Raw genomic sequence first — 17,026 nt, 5'->3', positions numbered from 1 at the left:
GCTTTCGTCGTCCAGAACGAAAAACGTCCCGCGGTATTTTTTGGTCATCCACCGACAATGTGATTTAACCGTCTCAATCTGCTCCTCCGTGTACTCCGGCGACCTCGTTTTCTTTCTGCAGACGATTCCTTCCATCTTGAGGGTCCGATGGATCAATACGTGGGAGCAGCCATATTTCCGCAGGCTGGTTGCGTCCTTCTTGTCAAACAGCTTTTTTAACGATGTCTTCCTCTGCTTCGTCATTATCGTCACCGGACGACCACTTCCGACCTTCCGCTCTACGTTCAGGGAACCCAGGATACGATATACCGTACTGGCAGGTACATTTTCTTCCTTAAAATGTGCCACCGTGAACTATTTTCCTTGCTGGAAATGCGTTTCGTAGAACCGTACAATGCGTTCGCGGAGCACGTGCTGTTTCGACGCCATCTTTGCTTTGACTAAATTAAAACTAGCAAAACCAAACACGCCTACTGTTTCTAGGGAGCCCAAAGAGCAATTTTCTTGGAGAAAGAAAATTTTACGCTCTTTATTTGAGTTACTGAAAGGTATTGAAAAAATTCTCATTTTTAATTTAACACCCGTTAGAACGTCACAGAACAAGAGCAAATTGAGGAAGTAGTTTTGATTGATAAAATTAATATAGTAAATAATGGATTTTTGGGAGATCAATGCAAAAACCCATAAAAAAACTAACTTAAAACATTGTTCACTTTAAAAATGTTACTTAATTGCACTGATGATGATGATGATGATGGTGTTGGTATAAGAATATCGTTTAGTGGGAAATCAGCTCAGCTTTTGAACTAGATAAAAGAGCTACCTAGCGCAGTTTTTAAGTTACATCGAATTAACGATTTTTTTGACATAGAACTATGTCTTTGATTTCTGTATAGGGTGATCACTCTATTGAAATTGAAACAAACAGTGAGGATGGTAAAACAAGTAAACTATTTCACGAATGAATTTCCTATATTTTTTAGATTTTACTCCCATATAATTCGGGAGTTAGCCTTCATGGTAGATATGGGCATACCGTTCGCCTATGTCCTGTCTAATCTAACGATATCAATGAAAGGACATGAATAGCTGTGAAACTTCCTATCTATGTTGGATTCCAGCTAACATTCAATGTTGTTCTTGATAACGATATTGATATAGCTGAGCGAAAGAACTGTTCAAAAGAACTAGTTCATTCAGGTGAACGGTTAGCGACTGAGCCGTTCATCAAACTGAACTGCTTTGCTCAGCTCTACATCATGGTTCGGTTTCCTTATTCGTTCTTATATGTTTTGACGTAGGACTACGCCTTCGAATAAAATGAAAAAAGGTCATGATTTTATGAAATATCAGTTCATTTTAGAACTATTTTCCCGGAAGAGTTGCAGTTACGATTATCAGTGTTTTCTTGGCCAACCGGCTAGCCATCATTATCTGCCCAGTATCTCCTTAACGCTGCTTCCCACAGTTAGATGGAACATTCCGCAGCCAACTCACACGGCGCGTCTTGACAGCAGAGATGGAAGGATGGCGCTTAAGTCGTTTGCCTCATCGCATAATATTAGACCCGTATTTTATATGTTTCTATTAGGGTGTCCATTTCCATTTCAGGGTGGTCAAAAAAATCAAATTTTCCCCTTTTTCCAAAAATAACTTTTCCAAAAATTCATAATTTTGAACTAATGGACCAATAAAGATACTTGCATAAAACTGAATTCTGGTCGCATAGATGTAGTGTAGTCGCACAGGAATATTGAACGAATAAATACGCAGCATGGTCGAAACCACCCATAAGAGGTTATTTGAACCTATTGAGAACTAAAGATGTCCCACGAATTAAAAACTTATCTTAATTGATGTTAAATTGACGTTAATTTTGTGAAGGAGTGAGAGTTTTTCCATCTGGTTCTATAGTTATGAAACACTGGAATTTTATTTTTTGAATGTTTCGCGCCTGAACATAACAATAGAATTGAAATGGCCAGTTATTGTATTCTACACTATATACTTCAATTCAACCGACTTTTTACATATATCTGGGAACTCAGAAAAAATGAGTGGTTCTATAGTTGTGAAACGCAGTGTAGGAGCTTTAAACTTTTTCAGTTCATTCGCTTTCATCCTTGAAAAAAGGCTAATTGGAGAACTGAACCTAAAATCTTTTCTCCCGGCCTTGAGAAAGGCCATTCGGAGGACCTCGCCGCCGCCCCTGGCTGGCTGGAATCGGGAATGATGTTATGGTGTATGCAAATATTGTGCAACCAAAATGATGCCTTTGATATGGAATGCATCAGCTAATTCCCTATCACAAATTTCTTTATCGAAAACATTACAGTATCTAAAGATTCAACTAGATGAATAAACGTGCACGGGATAGGTGCGAACTCTGAAAAATTAACCATTTCAGCAATTATTTAATAGTTTGTTTGTTAGGAAAATAATTTTCTTCACATCGACATCGACATAATTCATTAAGAAATAATTCACAAATTATAATATGCAACACTTTACGAAGAACGACAACAGAAAATTCGGTTGTGGTGGCGACGAAAGTGATTGAAAAACTATTTTTTACCTTCAATTTTTACATGAAATAGGCTGTGTTTTGACGCCATTTTTAACACGGAAACAATTCAGAAACAACGACGGATATGACACCTCCCATCAAGTTCTTCACAGTAACCTTCGTGCACTTCCTGGATGCTGCTGACCAATTCTTCCTGAAGTCTGACATGCTCCGAGACACTGTATTACCCTTCTTGAACATGCCCTTGACAATTGCCCAGTAACGTTCGATTGGTCACAGTGAGGGACAATTTGGTAGGTTGGGGTATTTTTCAACGTACATGATTGTGTTTTCCACAAACCACTGAAGAGTAGATTTGGAGTAATGAACCGTTGCCAAATCTGGCCAAAATAGAGAAGGCAAGTCAAGCTTCACGATGTTGCTGTTCCGAATTTTTTTTGTTTCCTTTTCTTTTGGCTTTTGTTGGTTTTCAAATCATGTTTTTTTAATCCGCTGGATCATTCCGATGTTGCTACCAAATTTTTTGGCCAAATCACGAATAGAAGCGATCAATGCTTACAAATATAGTCCACCATTTTCTGGTCCAATCCGAGTTCACTAAAACCGGGTTTACGTTCACTTTTTGGCAGATCTTTCGAGGAACACTCATTGCGAAACTCCTCAATTATTCGTTTCACACTCCACTCTGGCTCTTTACGCTATTTGATTGTATGTTACACCAGGGGCTCTGGCAACCATATCCCAGACAACACCAATTGAGCGTCTGCAGCATAAAGCTAGACTCGCGCGTGAGCCCTGCATTGTTTACTGTTTGGAGTCAACATTGATGCAAATATGTTCAGCATTTGCAATGGCCTGTAGCCAATGATTCCATTGAATAGTTTCCTTTGGCAGACGATGTTTCCATCCGGAAGCTTACTATTGCGATTTCCAATTAAAATCACTGCTGCAGAGTCACACGAGGTACTTCATTTTTAATGTTAGGTTATGATTTCTATGCTCATAATTTTCTATGCTGGTTGGAAAAGATGGTCGCATAAGAGCACCCTTCTCGGTTCACCAAATGTGCCAAAGATTTTTTTTTAGTTTCCAATTCGACTCGCGGTATATTGAAAACAACTTTGCAAATGCAAACAAATGACCTGCTAAAGGGAGTGTCACATCAAATTGCATCACGGAAAAAACGCTGTAGAAATTTAATTTTTAGGAATTATATCTTCAGCTTTCGCTTATATTCAGATAAGAGTGTATAGATCACGTTGTGATCCTGTGCACTCATTTCGAGAATCCGGAGTTGTCACATCGGGACATCGGTAAGATGCTGGGAATCGTCCAATCCACGGTCAGCAGAGTACTAAAACGATACTTCGAGAACCTAACCATCGACCGGAAGGTGAAGAACGGCAAAAAATGGATGCTCCGTCAGTGAAAAAGATCACAAGCGCGTAGTTAAGCAGTTTAGACGTGATCCGAGAAGTTCGGTCCGGGATGTCGCAAATAAGCCGAATTTGTCAAGTTCATTCGTCCAGCGGACCAAGCAGCGGAAGGGCCTGCGGACATACAAGGTTCAGAAGGCTCCTAACCGCGACGAAAAGCAAAACATGGTGGGGAAGACGCGAGCCCGGAAGCTGTACACCGAAATGCTGACGAAGCCGCATTGCCTGGTAATGGACGACGAAACCTACGTCAAAGCGGACTTTCGTCAGCTGCCGGGCCTGTTGTTCTTCTCCGCAGAGGACAAATTCAGCGTTCCGGAGGAGATTCGCAAGCAGAAACTATCCAAGTTTGCCAAAAAGTACATGATGTGGCAAGCGATCTGCTCTTGCGGAAAGCGGAGCGCCCCCTTCGTGATGACCGGCACGGTAAAAGGGGCAGGTAGGCACTCCTACAGAAGCGCTTACTACCACTATTGAAGCAGCACGAGAGCCCGACCATCTACTGGCCAGATCTCGCTTCGTGCCACTATTCACAGGACGTGTTGGAGTGGTACGAAGCCAACGGGGTCACCTTCGTGCCAAAGGAAATGAACCCGCCCAACGCGCCGGAGCTTCGCCCAATAGAGAAATATTGGGCGATTATGAAGCCCAAAAGAACCCAAAAATTGTCAAATCGGAGGCGGACTTCAAGAGAAAATGGATTTCTGTTCAAAAAAAAACTACAACCTGACGTTGTACAGAACCTTATGGACGGGGCAAAGAGGAAGGTGCGAGCATACGGGCTTGGGCTCGAAGTATAAATAAAAAGAAAATGCCAAAAGTTGTTTAATAGTTTTTATTTTACTGTCTAAAATTTTCAAAAGGATCGGTCTACTGGGCGAATTTCTACAGCGTTTTTTTCCGTGATGCAATTTGATGTGACACACCCTTTATTACGTTTTTGACAAGTATGTAAAACACGCTGCGAATACGCGTCTAAAAATATGCACCTGTTTGTAAGTAATAACGTATCAAATGTTTGAGATTACATGTCGATACAGTCCTTATTTGAGGTGTGGGTTATACTCTCTCATTTCGTTTGGATTTTAATGCACCAAGTATAAAGTTAAACAAATTGTAACTCACAGTGCTGTTTTCATTCCAAAATCCATGAAACCATTCGATAGTTTCACATAATCATGTTACGAAACCTCAATTCAATGTGAACAATTTTCGAAATGTACCCGAGAAATTGTTATTAATGAAAATATGTTACACCGAAAGCTGCGTCATTCTCCTGCTGTGTTCTGGCATAAATCATTCCTTTTCATTAACCCTGAAAAATGCGGCTTCCGTATTCGAAATCAGTGCTTCAGTCGACGACACGCTGCTGCCTTAAAACTTTTATCAATTAAAAAACTGTTATTCTTCTTCCTACATCCGGTACAAATGGAACGGAATTGTAATTTCAGTCGTGCTGAAGTGTACTGGGGGGCAAGGAGTATCGCATGCAGTGTAAGGAGACGCTCGCCGTCGACAAAGTTTCGGCAAAGAATTCATTGCCTGAAAAAATAACAGGAACGGGAAAAAGAGCCAGGGATTTCACTTTTCGTTTTGATGAGATGTTTACGTTGTTGTTGAAACGTTATGCCGCGAGGAAACTGCTGGTTGCAATCAGGGCACAAATAACTTTTCCCCCTAACAATACTTTAAATTTGTTACAAAAATTCGGACAAAGTAGATTATTAACTGAATTTAAACGTTCTGACGATGCTAACATCGTGCTGTGCCGAAAGTATCGAAAACTCTGATGCATTTCATCATTATCATCAGTCCCGGGAAGCTGCAGAGAAATATATCTATCGTAGTTTAAGTGTATATCCTTTCATCAGACAGCAACAACTTGAAATCCATAAATTGAACTTCCCGCAAAGGGATCAAAGGAATCAATTTTCAGCGACTCCTGAAATCAACTTACAGTTGTAAGTTGAAACTTACTAACGAGTATGGCAACTCCACTGGGATCCTCTAATGCTCTCTATCCCGACCAGTTGTGTATCCGGGCAAAAGTTTATATAAGAAGCGCTTCGCATCGGACGGCTTTTCATATGGTATCGATATATTCGACACGTAAAATGAAAGTAAACCTCAAGTAATCAATAAAACTGAATACAATTTAGCGGCTTTTAGCTTCTCGAACAGAAGAACACGTGCTCCTGGCAAACAGTGTGCAATCAAAATAATGGAAATTAACTGCAATAAGTGCCGAAGGAAACCGTAAAATGCATTTTTATTTAGCGCTAGGTTCACTCCGGTCAGTTTTATAGTCGTACTGTGTGTACAAAATCAGATATGACAATACATTCAGTACACGGGACAACAACGACGATACCGGATTGAATCGAGTGTATCCGGATTAGTAGATCAGTGCAGACAGTGTGTATCTATCGCAGCATCTTATCTTTCGGCTCACTATAGATCATTCTACGCCAAAAAACGTCAGAAATATTTGTTCATACCGTGTTATGTGATGCAGTGTTATAGAAGTCGATTAATAAGAAAATGAGTTCCAATTTTAAGTTGTTGTGCGTGGTGCTAGTTTCGCTATCAAAGTTTGCTGCCCCAGCAAAGGTTCTACATTGTGTGGCCAAAATCGACAATGGCCTCGGAGTTGGTCTTCTGAAAGAAACATTCACAAAAAAGCAGTACTGTTCGTACCTGGGAATACCGTATGCCAAACCACCAGTTGGCAATCTACGATTCGAAGTATGTATATGATTTTTTGAAGTGTTGTCTTCAAATGTTAGGATGAAAACCAATTTTTAGCGTAGCGAAATATTAAATATTCTTTCATACTCCCAATTATTGAACTTTCAAATGTAATATGGTGACTGCTTTGAAGTGCTGGTAATCACGAAGAAGTCTGGAGGAAGGGTCCTCATTGCCATTAATGCAAATTTCACTTCTGATGAACTTACACCGAAAAACATAAAGAATTTGAGCTTGTATGGGCAAAATTATCTATAGCTGGCGAAGTACACATATTTGCTTCTGTGTATTTCCCACCCGGACATGCAAATAAAAAGTCGTATGAATTATTTTTTCAGACGGCAAATCGAATTGCAGCAACACTAGAACCAGAAGTGAAATTGCATATCTATGGCGACTTCAATCAAAATAAAGTAGACTTCGTTCCCGATAATGATAATGAATGCATTCTACTTCCAGTCGTCGGGGAAAATGAAACCCTACAATATATATTTGACGAAATTGCGCATCTCGATCTTAACCAAATTAATCATGTAAAAAATTTCCAAAAATATTATCTAGACCTATTATTCACTAACATCACCGACGACTTTTGTGTGAATGAGTCCATGACTCCTCTTTGGAAAAATGAAAAATTTCACACAACAATTGAATACTCAATCTTTATACATAATAGACAATTGCCCATCGACTGGGAGACGAACAAGACGAACTTTGAAGCAATCAAATGTAGCCTACAAGCCATAGAATGGCAAACTTCATTAAACAGCGAACGAGATGTCAACTTAACTGTACATATTCTTCACGAAATTCTGAATAACATAATATCAGAATTTGTGCCGAAGAAAAAAAGACGAAGAAGTTCAACCAGCAAATATCCTATTTGGTATGACGCTCTAATGAGAAATTTAAATAATAGAAAACAAAAAGCACACAAAAAAAACAAAATAGACAAAAGTCATCAAAATTTGCTGGAATATCAAAATATTTCCCAAGAATTAAATTTTGCAATTAAAAGTGCACACGAAGAGTACAATAGAAAGGTCGAAACTGAAGTCAAATCATGCCCGAAGAAATTCTTCAATTACGTAAAGTCTAAGCTCAAAAGCAATAACTTCCCATCGCAGATGCATCTCGATGAGGATGTGAGGAATTCTTCGAACGAAATTTGTAATCTCTTTGCAAATTTCCTTCAGGAAGTATATACCACATTTTCCGAAGAAAATCGCGATCCGAACTACTTTTCATTTTTACCGGAATATCCAAATGACATATCGGTGAACTATCTTTCACAACAGGAAATATGCCATGCACTAACAAAATTAGACGGAACAAAAGGACCAGGACCTGACGGAATAGCACCTATATTCCTAAAGAACCTGGTGGAGGAACTCACCCTTCCCTTACATTGCATTTTCAATATGTCACTACAAACTGGAATATTCCCAGAAAAATGGAAACAATCTTTTTTGGTACCTATCTTTAAATCAGGCGCTAAATCTGACGTACGTAATTATCGTGGAATTGCCATTATCTCTTGCATTCCTAAACTATTCGAAGCAATAGTCAACGAAAAAGTCTTCCAACAAGTAAAGAATAGAATTACGTGTATAAAACATGGCTTCTTCAAGGGCCGTTCAACTGCAACTAATCTGTTGGCTTTTGTGACTTTTATTTTGAATGCAATGGCAAATGGCAAACACGTAGAAGCTCTTTACACTGACTTTACACTGACTTCAGTAAAGCATTTGACCGCATCGACATTCCATTACTACTCTTCAAATTGCAGAAAATTTGAATGGAACAAAGACTCTTAAACTGGCTCAATTCTTATCTAACAAACTGTGAACAAATTGTTCATTTTCAAAATTCTCTTTCAAATCCAGTAAAAGTCACTTCGGGAGTCCCACAAGGCTCTCATCCTGGTCCTCTTCTTTTCATTCTGTACGTTAATGACATCTCCTTCGTTCTCAAGCGTATCAATGTACTTGTGTATGCCGACGACATGAAGCTTTTCGCGGAAATTGGAAATGAAAACGACATCGAAGCATTTCGAAACGAAATACATGTATTCCATACTTGGTGTGATAAAAATGTACTAAAACTGAATGTGAAAAAGTGCAACTCTATAACATTTAACAGAAAAAAACATGTACCAAATATTGTAATATGTCTTGGAAATCAAAATGTAGAAAAATGTGAAATAGTTAGAGATCTAGGCGTCGTCCTGGACTGTAAACTCACATTCATAGAACACTACAACTCTGTAATAAATTAGGCGAATAGTGTGTTAAGTTTTGTCAAACGCTTCTCACATAACTTCCAGGACCCATACACAATAAAGCTTTTATATATTACATATGTAAGGCCTATTCTGGAATACTGTAACATCGTTTGGAACCCGTATATGGTCGTACATGAAGAACGCATTGAGTCAGGTCATTCATTCATTCTTTTTTTTAAGAGGCTTTAAACTTTGCAGTTCATTCGCCTCTAAAGCGATTGAGTCAGGCCAGAAACAGTTTCTTCTATTTGCACTTCGTAAACTCAACTGGACCTCATTTCCACGTCCTTCATATTTTTTTTTTTTTTTAATTCGTTTATTTTTACAGGCTCAGTTACTTAAGTTTAAAGGAGCCGAATTCTTAAATATAATTTTAAAACTATATATATAAACAATTTTCTTACATCTATGGTTAGTAAGGTGGAGAACCGATTACTCGCGGTGTACTCGAGTTTAGGAGGGTGACATATTTTTAGGAGAAGGATGGGATATAAGGAAATTGTAACAATGTTGATGAACACTCAATTTATAAATCTATTCGTATATCTATAGTGTATTTACATTTCAACTTATTCTACTATTTATAGCAAGGGGACGAATTACCCGCAAAGGAAGGAAAGGAGGGTATAAGGATGTAGGGGCAATCACACACGAAGATCTATAGCTTTAAGGAAAACATATATATGGGACATGTAATCAAGGTCTAACCGAGCCAACATATCTCTCACCGGCACATTGGACTGTCTTCCTCGGGCCCGAAGGGAGTTTTTTAAATTCGATCTGGCGACCAGATACACCTCGCACGACCAAACAATGTGCTCGATGTCGTGATAACCTTGGCCACAAACGCAGAGATTGCTGCTGGCAAGATTGAAACGGAAGAGTAGTGCATCTAACGAACAGTGATTGGACATGAGTCGGGAGAAGGTGCGAATAAAGTCCCGACTCAAGTCCAGACTTTTGAACCACGGTTTGAGGCTAACCTTAGGGATAATCGAGTGAAACCACCGGCCCAATTCATCTTCATTCCACTTGCGTTGCCAGTTAGCGATGGTATTTTTGCGAACTAAAGAATAAAATTCATTGAAGGCGCTGATAAATATCGCCTTCAATTGCACCTACCTTTGCTAATGAGTCAGCCCTCTCATTACCCGGAATGGAGCAATGTGAAGGGACCCAGATAAAGGTAATGACATAACAGCGTCTGGATAAAGCACTCAAAATTTCTCGTATTCTCTCAAGGAAGTACGGCGAGTGCTTTTCCGGCCTCACTGAACGGATAGCTTCGACAGAGCTAAGACTATCCGTTACAATGTAATAGTGTTCAACAGGTCGTGAGGCGACGCTGTCCAGCGCCCAATGAATTGCTGCCAATTCAGCAATATATACTGAGCAAGGATTCTGAAGACTGTGTGAGGTGCTAAAAAATTCGTTGAACACTCCAAATCCTGTGGACTCGTTTATAGTGGACCCATCAGTAAAGTACATATTATCACAACTTTTCATCGAAGATCGTTGGAGCGATCCTCGATCGTTGGTAATCTGAATATCCATGGATATCTTGCTTCATGGACAGATCAAAATGCACAGAGGAATTGATGTAGTCAGGGAAACAAACACGGTTGGGAATATACGAAGAAGGATCAACCTGCATGGAGATGAATTCATGATATGAACTCATGAATCCGGAGTGAAGATTTAGCTCGATCAGCTGCTCAAAATTTCCGATCACCAATGGGTTCATGACCTTACACCGGATGAAGAACCGAAGAGATAATAAATTGAAGCGATCTTTTAGTGGGAGTAGGCCTGCCAAAACCTCGAGACTCATGGTATGCGTTGAGGGCATACATCCCAACGCGATACGGAGACAAAGATACTGAATTCGCTCGAGTTTAATGAGGTGTGTTTTGGCAGCTGATTGAAAACAGAAACTGCCATACTCCATCACTGAGAGAATAGTTGTTCTATACAACATTATAAGATCTTCGGGATGGGCTCCCCACCAGGTGCCGGTAATTGTACGGAGAAAATTTATTCTTTGTTGGCATTTTTTACTCAGATACCTAATATGGGCCCCCCAAGTACATTTGGAGTCGAACCAGACCCCAAGATACTTGAATGACATAGCATGAGTGATCGGTTTACCCAAAAGTTGAAGCTTTGGTTTTGCTGGTCTATGCTTCCTAGAAAAAACCACCATCTCTGTTTTCTCCGTGGAGAATTCGATCCCTAGCCCAATGGCCCAGGTTGAAAAATTGTTCAAAGTATCTTGTAAGGGTCCTTGCAGGTCGGATTCGTTTGGTCCTACGACAGACACCACTCCATCATCTGCAAGTTGTCTTAGGCTGCAATTTTGTGTAAGGCAATTGTCGATGTCGCTTACATCGAAGTTGTACAAAAGGGGGCTTAAACATGAGCCCTGGGGGAGGCCCATGTAAGAGACCCGACTTACTGCCGAATCTCCGTGAGAAAAGTTCAAATGTTTCTCACAAAGCAAGTCGGACGCGGGTTTTCCGGGTTTTTGAATAGCTATAACTCGTACTTGTCTCCAATCATCTGGAACAATATTATTCTCCAGAAACCGATTGAATAAATTCAACAAGCGATGTTTCGCCACATCAGGGAGGTTTTTCAGCAAGTTGAACTCAATTCTATCCGATCCCGGAGCAGAATTGTTACATGAAAGCAGAGCAAGAGAGAATTCTACCATCGAAAACTCGGAATCAAGATCGCACCTACCTTGTGGTATATCTCGAACAATTTTTTGCACAGGAGCGGAATCAGGACAAACCTTCCGTGCAAAATTAAAAATCCATCGATGTGAATATTCTTCGCTTTCATTCGTTGAAGAGCGATTTCTCATGTTTCGAGCCACTTTCCATAATTTTTTCATTGACGTTTCTCGTGACAAACCTCCCACGAAATTTCGCCAATAAGCACGTTTTTTCCCTTTAATTAAGTTTTTAAATTGATCTTCAAGGGCTAAATACGTTTGAAAATTTTCAGGGGTTCCACGTTTCCGAAAAGCTTTAAATGCATTCGATTTTTCTACATAAAGCTTGGAACATTGGCTATCCCACCATAGATTGGGAGGCCTTCGGGAAATGGTGGAACCTGGGATGGGTTTCGTTTGAGCGCGAACCGCGCTGTCATAGATCAAACGAGAAAGGAAGTTATACTCCTCGAATGGAGGTAAACCATCTCTGGAATTGATGGCTAGAGCAATCGCGTCCGCATATTTTTTCCAGTCAATGTGTCTTGTGAGGTCATATGCCATGTTTATAGATTCAGAAGAATTCGACCCAATGGTGATGGAAATTTTGATTGGCAAGTGATCACTACCGTTGGGGTTCTGGATTACATTCCACTTGCAATCTAACGATAGTGAATTCGAGCAAAGCGAGAGGTCAAGAGCACTTGGGTTAGCAGGAGGTTTAGGTACACGTGTTGTTTCCCCAGTGTTCAAAACGGTCATATTGAAGCTGTTACAAAGGTCATATATCAACGATGAACGATTGTCGTCGTACTGTTCCCCCCAGGCAGTTCCGTGAGAGTTGAAGTCTCCCAAGATCAATCGTGGCTCAGGAAGGAGAGAGCACATGTCATCAAGTTGTTTGCGGCTAACCGCAGCTCTCGGAGGCCAATACAAGCTGACAATACAAAGGTCTTTGCCTCTGATGTTTGCATGACAAGCAACAGCTTCGATCCCTCCAATAGGTGGAAGGTCAATTCGAAAAAATGAGTGGCACTTATTGATCCCCAAAAGCACCCCTCCGTATCTATCATCACGGTCCAAGCGTATAATATTAAAATCGTGGAAAGAGATATCATCTCGCGAAGAAAGCCAAGTTTCGGACAGAGCAAAAACATCACAATTGTAGTTATGAATTAAAATTTTGAATGTATCCAATTTAGGGATAAGACTACGACAATTCCACTCTAAAACAGTGATATCTCCGACCTCTCTATTTGAATTAGACATCAAGAGAGATAATCATTGCAAGGAGGGGCCATGTTTGCATCAATTGTTGCAAAATTGTCTTTAATACTGGAAGCATTGAGATGACAAGGGTTCTGATGGAGTCAGAAACATTAAAACACTTGAAGATTTGGTCCAAAAGGTCAGACAACTTCATAAATCCCGATTGGGAAGTTGAACTGGACGGAATAACAGGGACAGTTGGGGTTTTTGATGTCCCCTCGAGTGCTGGGCCATTCGAAGGTGAATTATTCCCACGGAAACCAGGAGGAACCTGATTTTGCTTGTCCGCTGCACTCGATTTTTTAGGCATGCTAACAGGGGGTATCACCGGAGGGGCTTGTCCTTGAACTTTGGGAGTGGTCACATTTTTGCGCCGGGGATTCCCTTGGAAAATGAACGGTGTGCCCCCGTTAGCTGTGTCCGCTTCTATTTCGTCAACGGGCAACGTGGCGAAGACATTTTGTGTGTTGATTGGTTGTTGTTGTTGGGCCAGTGGAGAAGCGCCCTTTAAAATATCCGCAAAAGTGCGTTTCGAGCGTTCCTTCAAAGAGCGCTTCTGTTTCTCCCAGCGACTCTTGTAATTTTCACAAACTGAGAGCTCGTGTGGGGATCCCCCGCAATATGGACATTTATGCTCAGTCGCACTGCAGGATTTCCCCTCATGTTGCTCTCCGCAAGTGGCACAGCGCTCCTTGTTGGCACAATAATCCAAAGTGTGACCAACTGACTTGCATTTGTTGCAAGTCATGGGCTTTGGCACGAAGTGTCGCACAGGTAGTCTCAATTTGTCCACCATAACGTAGTCAGGGAGGGCGGCACCAGCAAAGGTGACTCGAAACGAGTCGGACGGCGTAAATTTAGTTTGGTCCCCATCATGGGAAAGTTTCCCGAGTTGGCGACAGTCCAAGATTTTCACTTCCATTGAGGGGAGCTTCTTGAACTTCTCTTTTCCTTCTGCTTTTATTTGTTCGCTCGTCAGACCCGTTTCAGTTATCACCCCCTCAATTTCTACGTTATGGGAGGGTATAAATGTTCGATATTCGAGAGTGAAATGTTGATCAGCAACAATCTCGTTTGCGTGTTTCCGTTCATTCACGACAACTCGCAATTTGTTCGGTCTAACCCTGCGAATTTCAGATACAGAAGTGTATCTGGCCAGATCTTTCATGATCTGAATCACGTTAAGGTTTTTTCCTTTCGGTTTTGGCCGGAGGAAAACAACCCAAGGGCCAGTTCCAGGTGCATCTTCTGGATAAACTCTGACACGTGGAGCGGAGACAACAGAGGGGGAAGACGAGGACGAGGTAGAGGACGAGGATGAGGATGAGGACGAGGACGAGGATTGGGTTGGATCGGAAGCATCAGAAGGGGGAAGCGAAATCGATGATGGGAGAGGGGGAGTGGAAGTAACAGTGGGTTGAGAAGGGAGGCTTGCAATTTTCTTAGAAGGGGGCTTGGTAGGATGAGCGGATTCGTCCCCAGAAGAATTATCTTCCTTATGAGGGACTCGTTTATGTTTTTTCCCAGATCTTGTATGAGATTCATTATCGGAGATCTCCATCTCTGGAGATCCTCCACTATTCTCCATTTTACAAAAATTTCTGTCTTATTTCTAAATTATTATTGATTTTAACTATAATCTTAAAAAAAATAGCAAAAAAAAAATTATGATAATAATATCAAACAATGAACAAATGAATTGAATAATAATATTAATAATAAATATGTGTACCTTAATATATAAGTTGTTCCAATAATGCGCTCTACTGCCCTAATCAGGGAGAGACAGAGGATACGCGCTACGGAGACAACACAATAGCGCAAGAATAGCTTACGCAGCCACGTGATGATGAATCCCGTTTGCGACAGTCACGCGATGGCGATCCCGTTATGCCGAATCAGTTCAACAGCCGCAATCCGGCTCGCTGCAAGAGCGCTGCTACCTTTGTTCCTTCGTTCTACTTCACAAAAGGTCAGGTCGAAAGCGGACAGCAATGACCTTCACTCGTACACGATTCACTCGTACCAATAGCACAATAGCAAAAGTGGCAACGCACAATACCGACACTGAACTTTACTCGTCAAGAGTTGGATAGCGAATGACGTCCTTCATATGAAGCACGCTGCATGCTCATAAACATCCAAACACTAAAAGAACGCCGTGAATTTTCAATGCTTTCTTTTGTTAACGACCTTATTTCGCAACGAGTACAGTCAGCTGAATTACTAGAAAAACTAAATTTCTATGTACCTGGGCGTCAAACTAAGAACACGAAATTTGTTTCTAACCAAAACATCCAGAGCAAATTATGCAAATAACGCCCCTATCAATCGCATGATGCGTATATACAATCAGCACTGCGAAATAATTGACACAACAATGAATAAAAAACAGCTAAAAAGAAACATGTACCGCAAAAATAATATTTAAACTAAGAAAACATTGTAACATTAGTGTATAAGTTTGTAGTCTACATTTGTTTGACGAAATGAATAAATAAATATTAAATCAAAAGACTGTACTTTCAACTGATTATACAGGGTACGTGACGATTTTTTGCAGTAAAAGATATGTATTGGAAAATTAACACCAGTTAGTCATATATGCGATAAATGTTTTATGGCATATTTTCTTCCGTAACATATGGGAATTGTAAATTATTTCGTTTAAAAAAATTGCCTCCCTTTCCGATGACTATTGATAGACGCTTCCGGAAACTGCCGCATGTCATCACATCCATAATCTTAGCTTTGAGCGACCGAAGTGTGGTGTGGACGTACTATTGGTATCCCGATCGATGATGCCCCACACAAGATAATCCAAACGATTGATATCGGGACAACCAGGGGGCAAATTTCCTCCTCCCATTTCTTGGTATAAGGCTGTCAAAAAAGTCCTGCGGTATTTCCGCGAGGTGTCGTTGTAAGCGCGTAGTTCTAGTTGTATTCATTGTATCGAGTCATACTATAGCTTGTTGGAAAGGTATTTTTGGGCGCTATAATATAGTCCTTCACAGTGTTTTGTTTGGTTAAGTCGTTCGTGAGTTATAGTGTCGCAAATATGGAGCAAAATAAAGAGAAAATCCGACATATTTTACAGTACTACTATGACAAAGGCAAAAATGCATCTCAAGCTGCCAATAAAATTTGTGCAGTTTATGGACCCGATACTGTTTCCATTTCCTCCGCACAACGATGATTTCAACGTTTTCGTTCTGGTGTAGAGGTCGTCGAAGATGCGCCACGCTCCGGAAGGCCTGTCGTCGAAAATTGCGACAAAATCGCTGAATTAGCCGAGAAATACCGGCATAGTAGCAGCCGTAGCATCGGCCAAGAGCTGGGGATAAGTCATCAAACCGTTATTAACCATTTGAAGAAGCTTGGATTCACAAAGAAGCTCGATGTATGGGTGCCACACACGTTGACGCAAAAAAACATCTTTGACCGTATCGACGCATGTGAATCGCAACAAAATCGACCCGTTTCTGAAGCGGATGGTGACTGGCGATGAAAAGTGGGTCACTTACGACAACGTGAAGCGCAAACGGTCGTGGTCGAAGCCCGCTGAAACGGCTCAGACGGTGGCCAAGCCCTCATTAACGGCCAGGAAGGTTCTGCTGTGTGTTTGGTGGGATTGTCGAGGAATAATTTATTATGAGCTGCTTCCCTATGGCCAAACGCTCAATTCGGACCTATACTGCCAACAACTGGACCGCTTGAAGGTAGCACTCATGAAGAAGAGGCCATCTTTGATAAACAGAGGCCGCATTGTCTTCCATCAGGACAACGCCAGGCCACACACTTCTTTGGTGACGCGCCAGAAGCTCCGGGAGCTCGGATGGGAGGTTCTTTTGCATCCGCCGTATAGTCCGGACCTTGCACCAAGTGACTACCACCTGTTTATGTCCATGGCGAACAAGCTAGGTAGTCAGAAGTTAGCCACAAAAGAGGCCTGTGAAAATTGGCTATCCGAGTTTTTTGCCAATAAGGAAGCGAGCTTCTATAACAGGTGTATTATGAAGTAGGCATCTCGTTGGGAACAAGTC

At 41.0% G+C, this 17,026-nt stretch overlaps 1 protein-coding gene across 3 annotated transcripts in view; it reads left to right on the top strand.

Moving 5' to 3' along the window:
- The window catches only part of LOC129770021 (venom carboxylesterase-6-like), a 43,707-nt gene that overhangs the window by 3,222 nt on the left and 23,459 nt on the right, over positions 1–17,026 (top strand). The window contains exon 1 of one of the 3 annotated variants that reach the window (XM_055772598.1): positions 6,321–6,708. The exons of the other annotated variants lie outside the window; for them this stretch is intronic. Coding sequence (XP_055628573.1) covers positions 6,505–6,708 — 204 coding nt within the window. The 5' untranslated portion in view covers positions 6,321–6,504. Of the gene's footprint in view, positions 1–6,320; positions 6,709–17,026 lie in introns of those variants that run through there. 3 annotated transcript variants of the gene reach the window in all.

This window comes from Toxorhynchites rutilus, chromosome 2 (genome assembly GCF_029784135.1).
Source record: "Toxorhynchites rutilus septentrionalis strain SRP chromosome 2, ASM2978413v1, whole genome shotgun sequence".
NCBI classification, from domain to species: domain Eukaryota; kingdom Metazoa; phylum Arthropoda; class Insecta; order Diptera; family Culicidae; genus Toxorhynchites; species Toxorhynchites rutilus.
The sequence above is the reverse complement of the archived record's forward strand: the minus strand, read 5'-3'. Positions and strand labels throughout refer to the sequence as shown.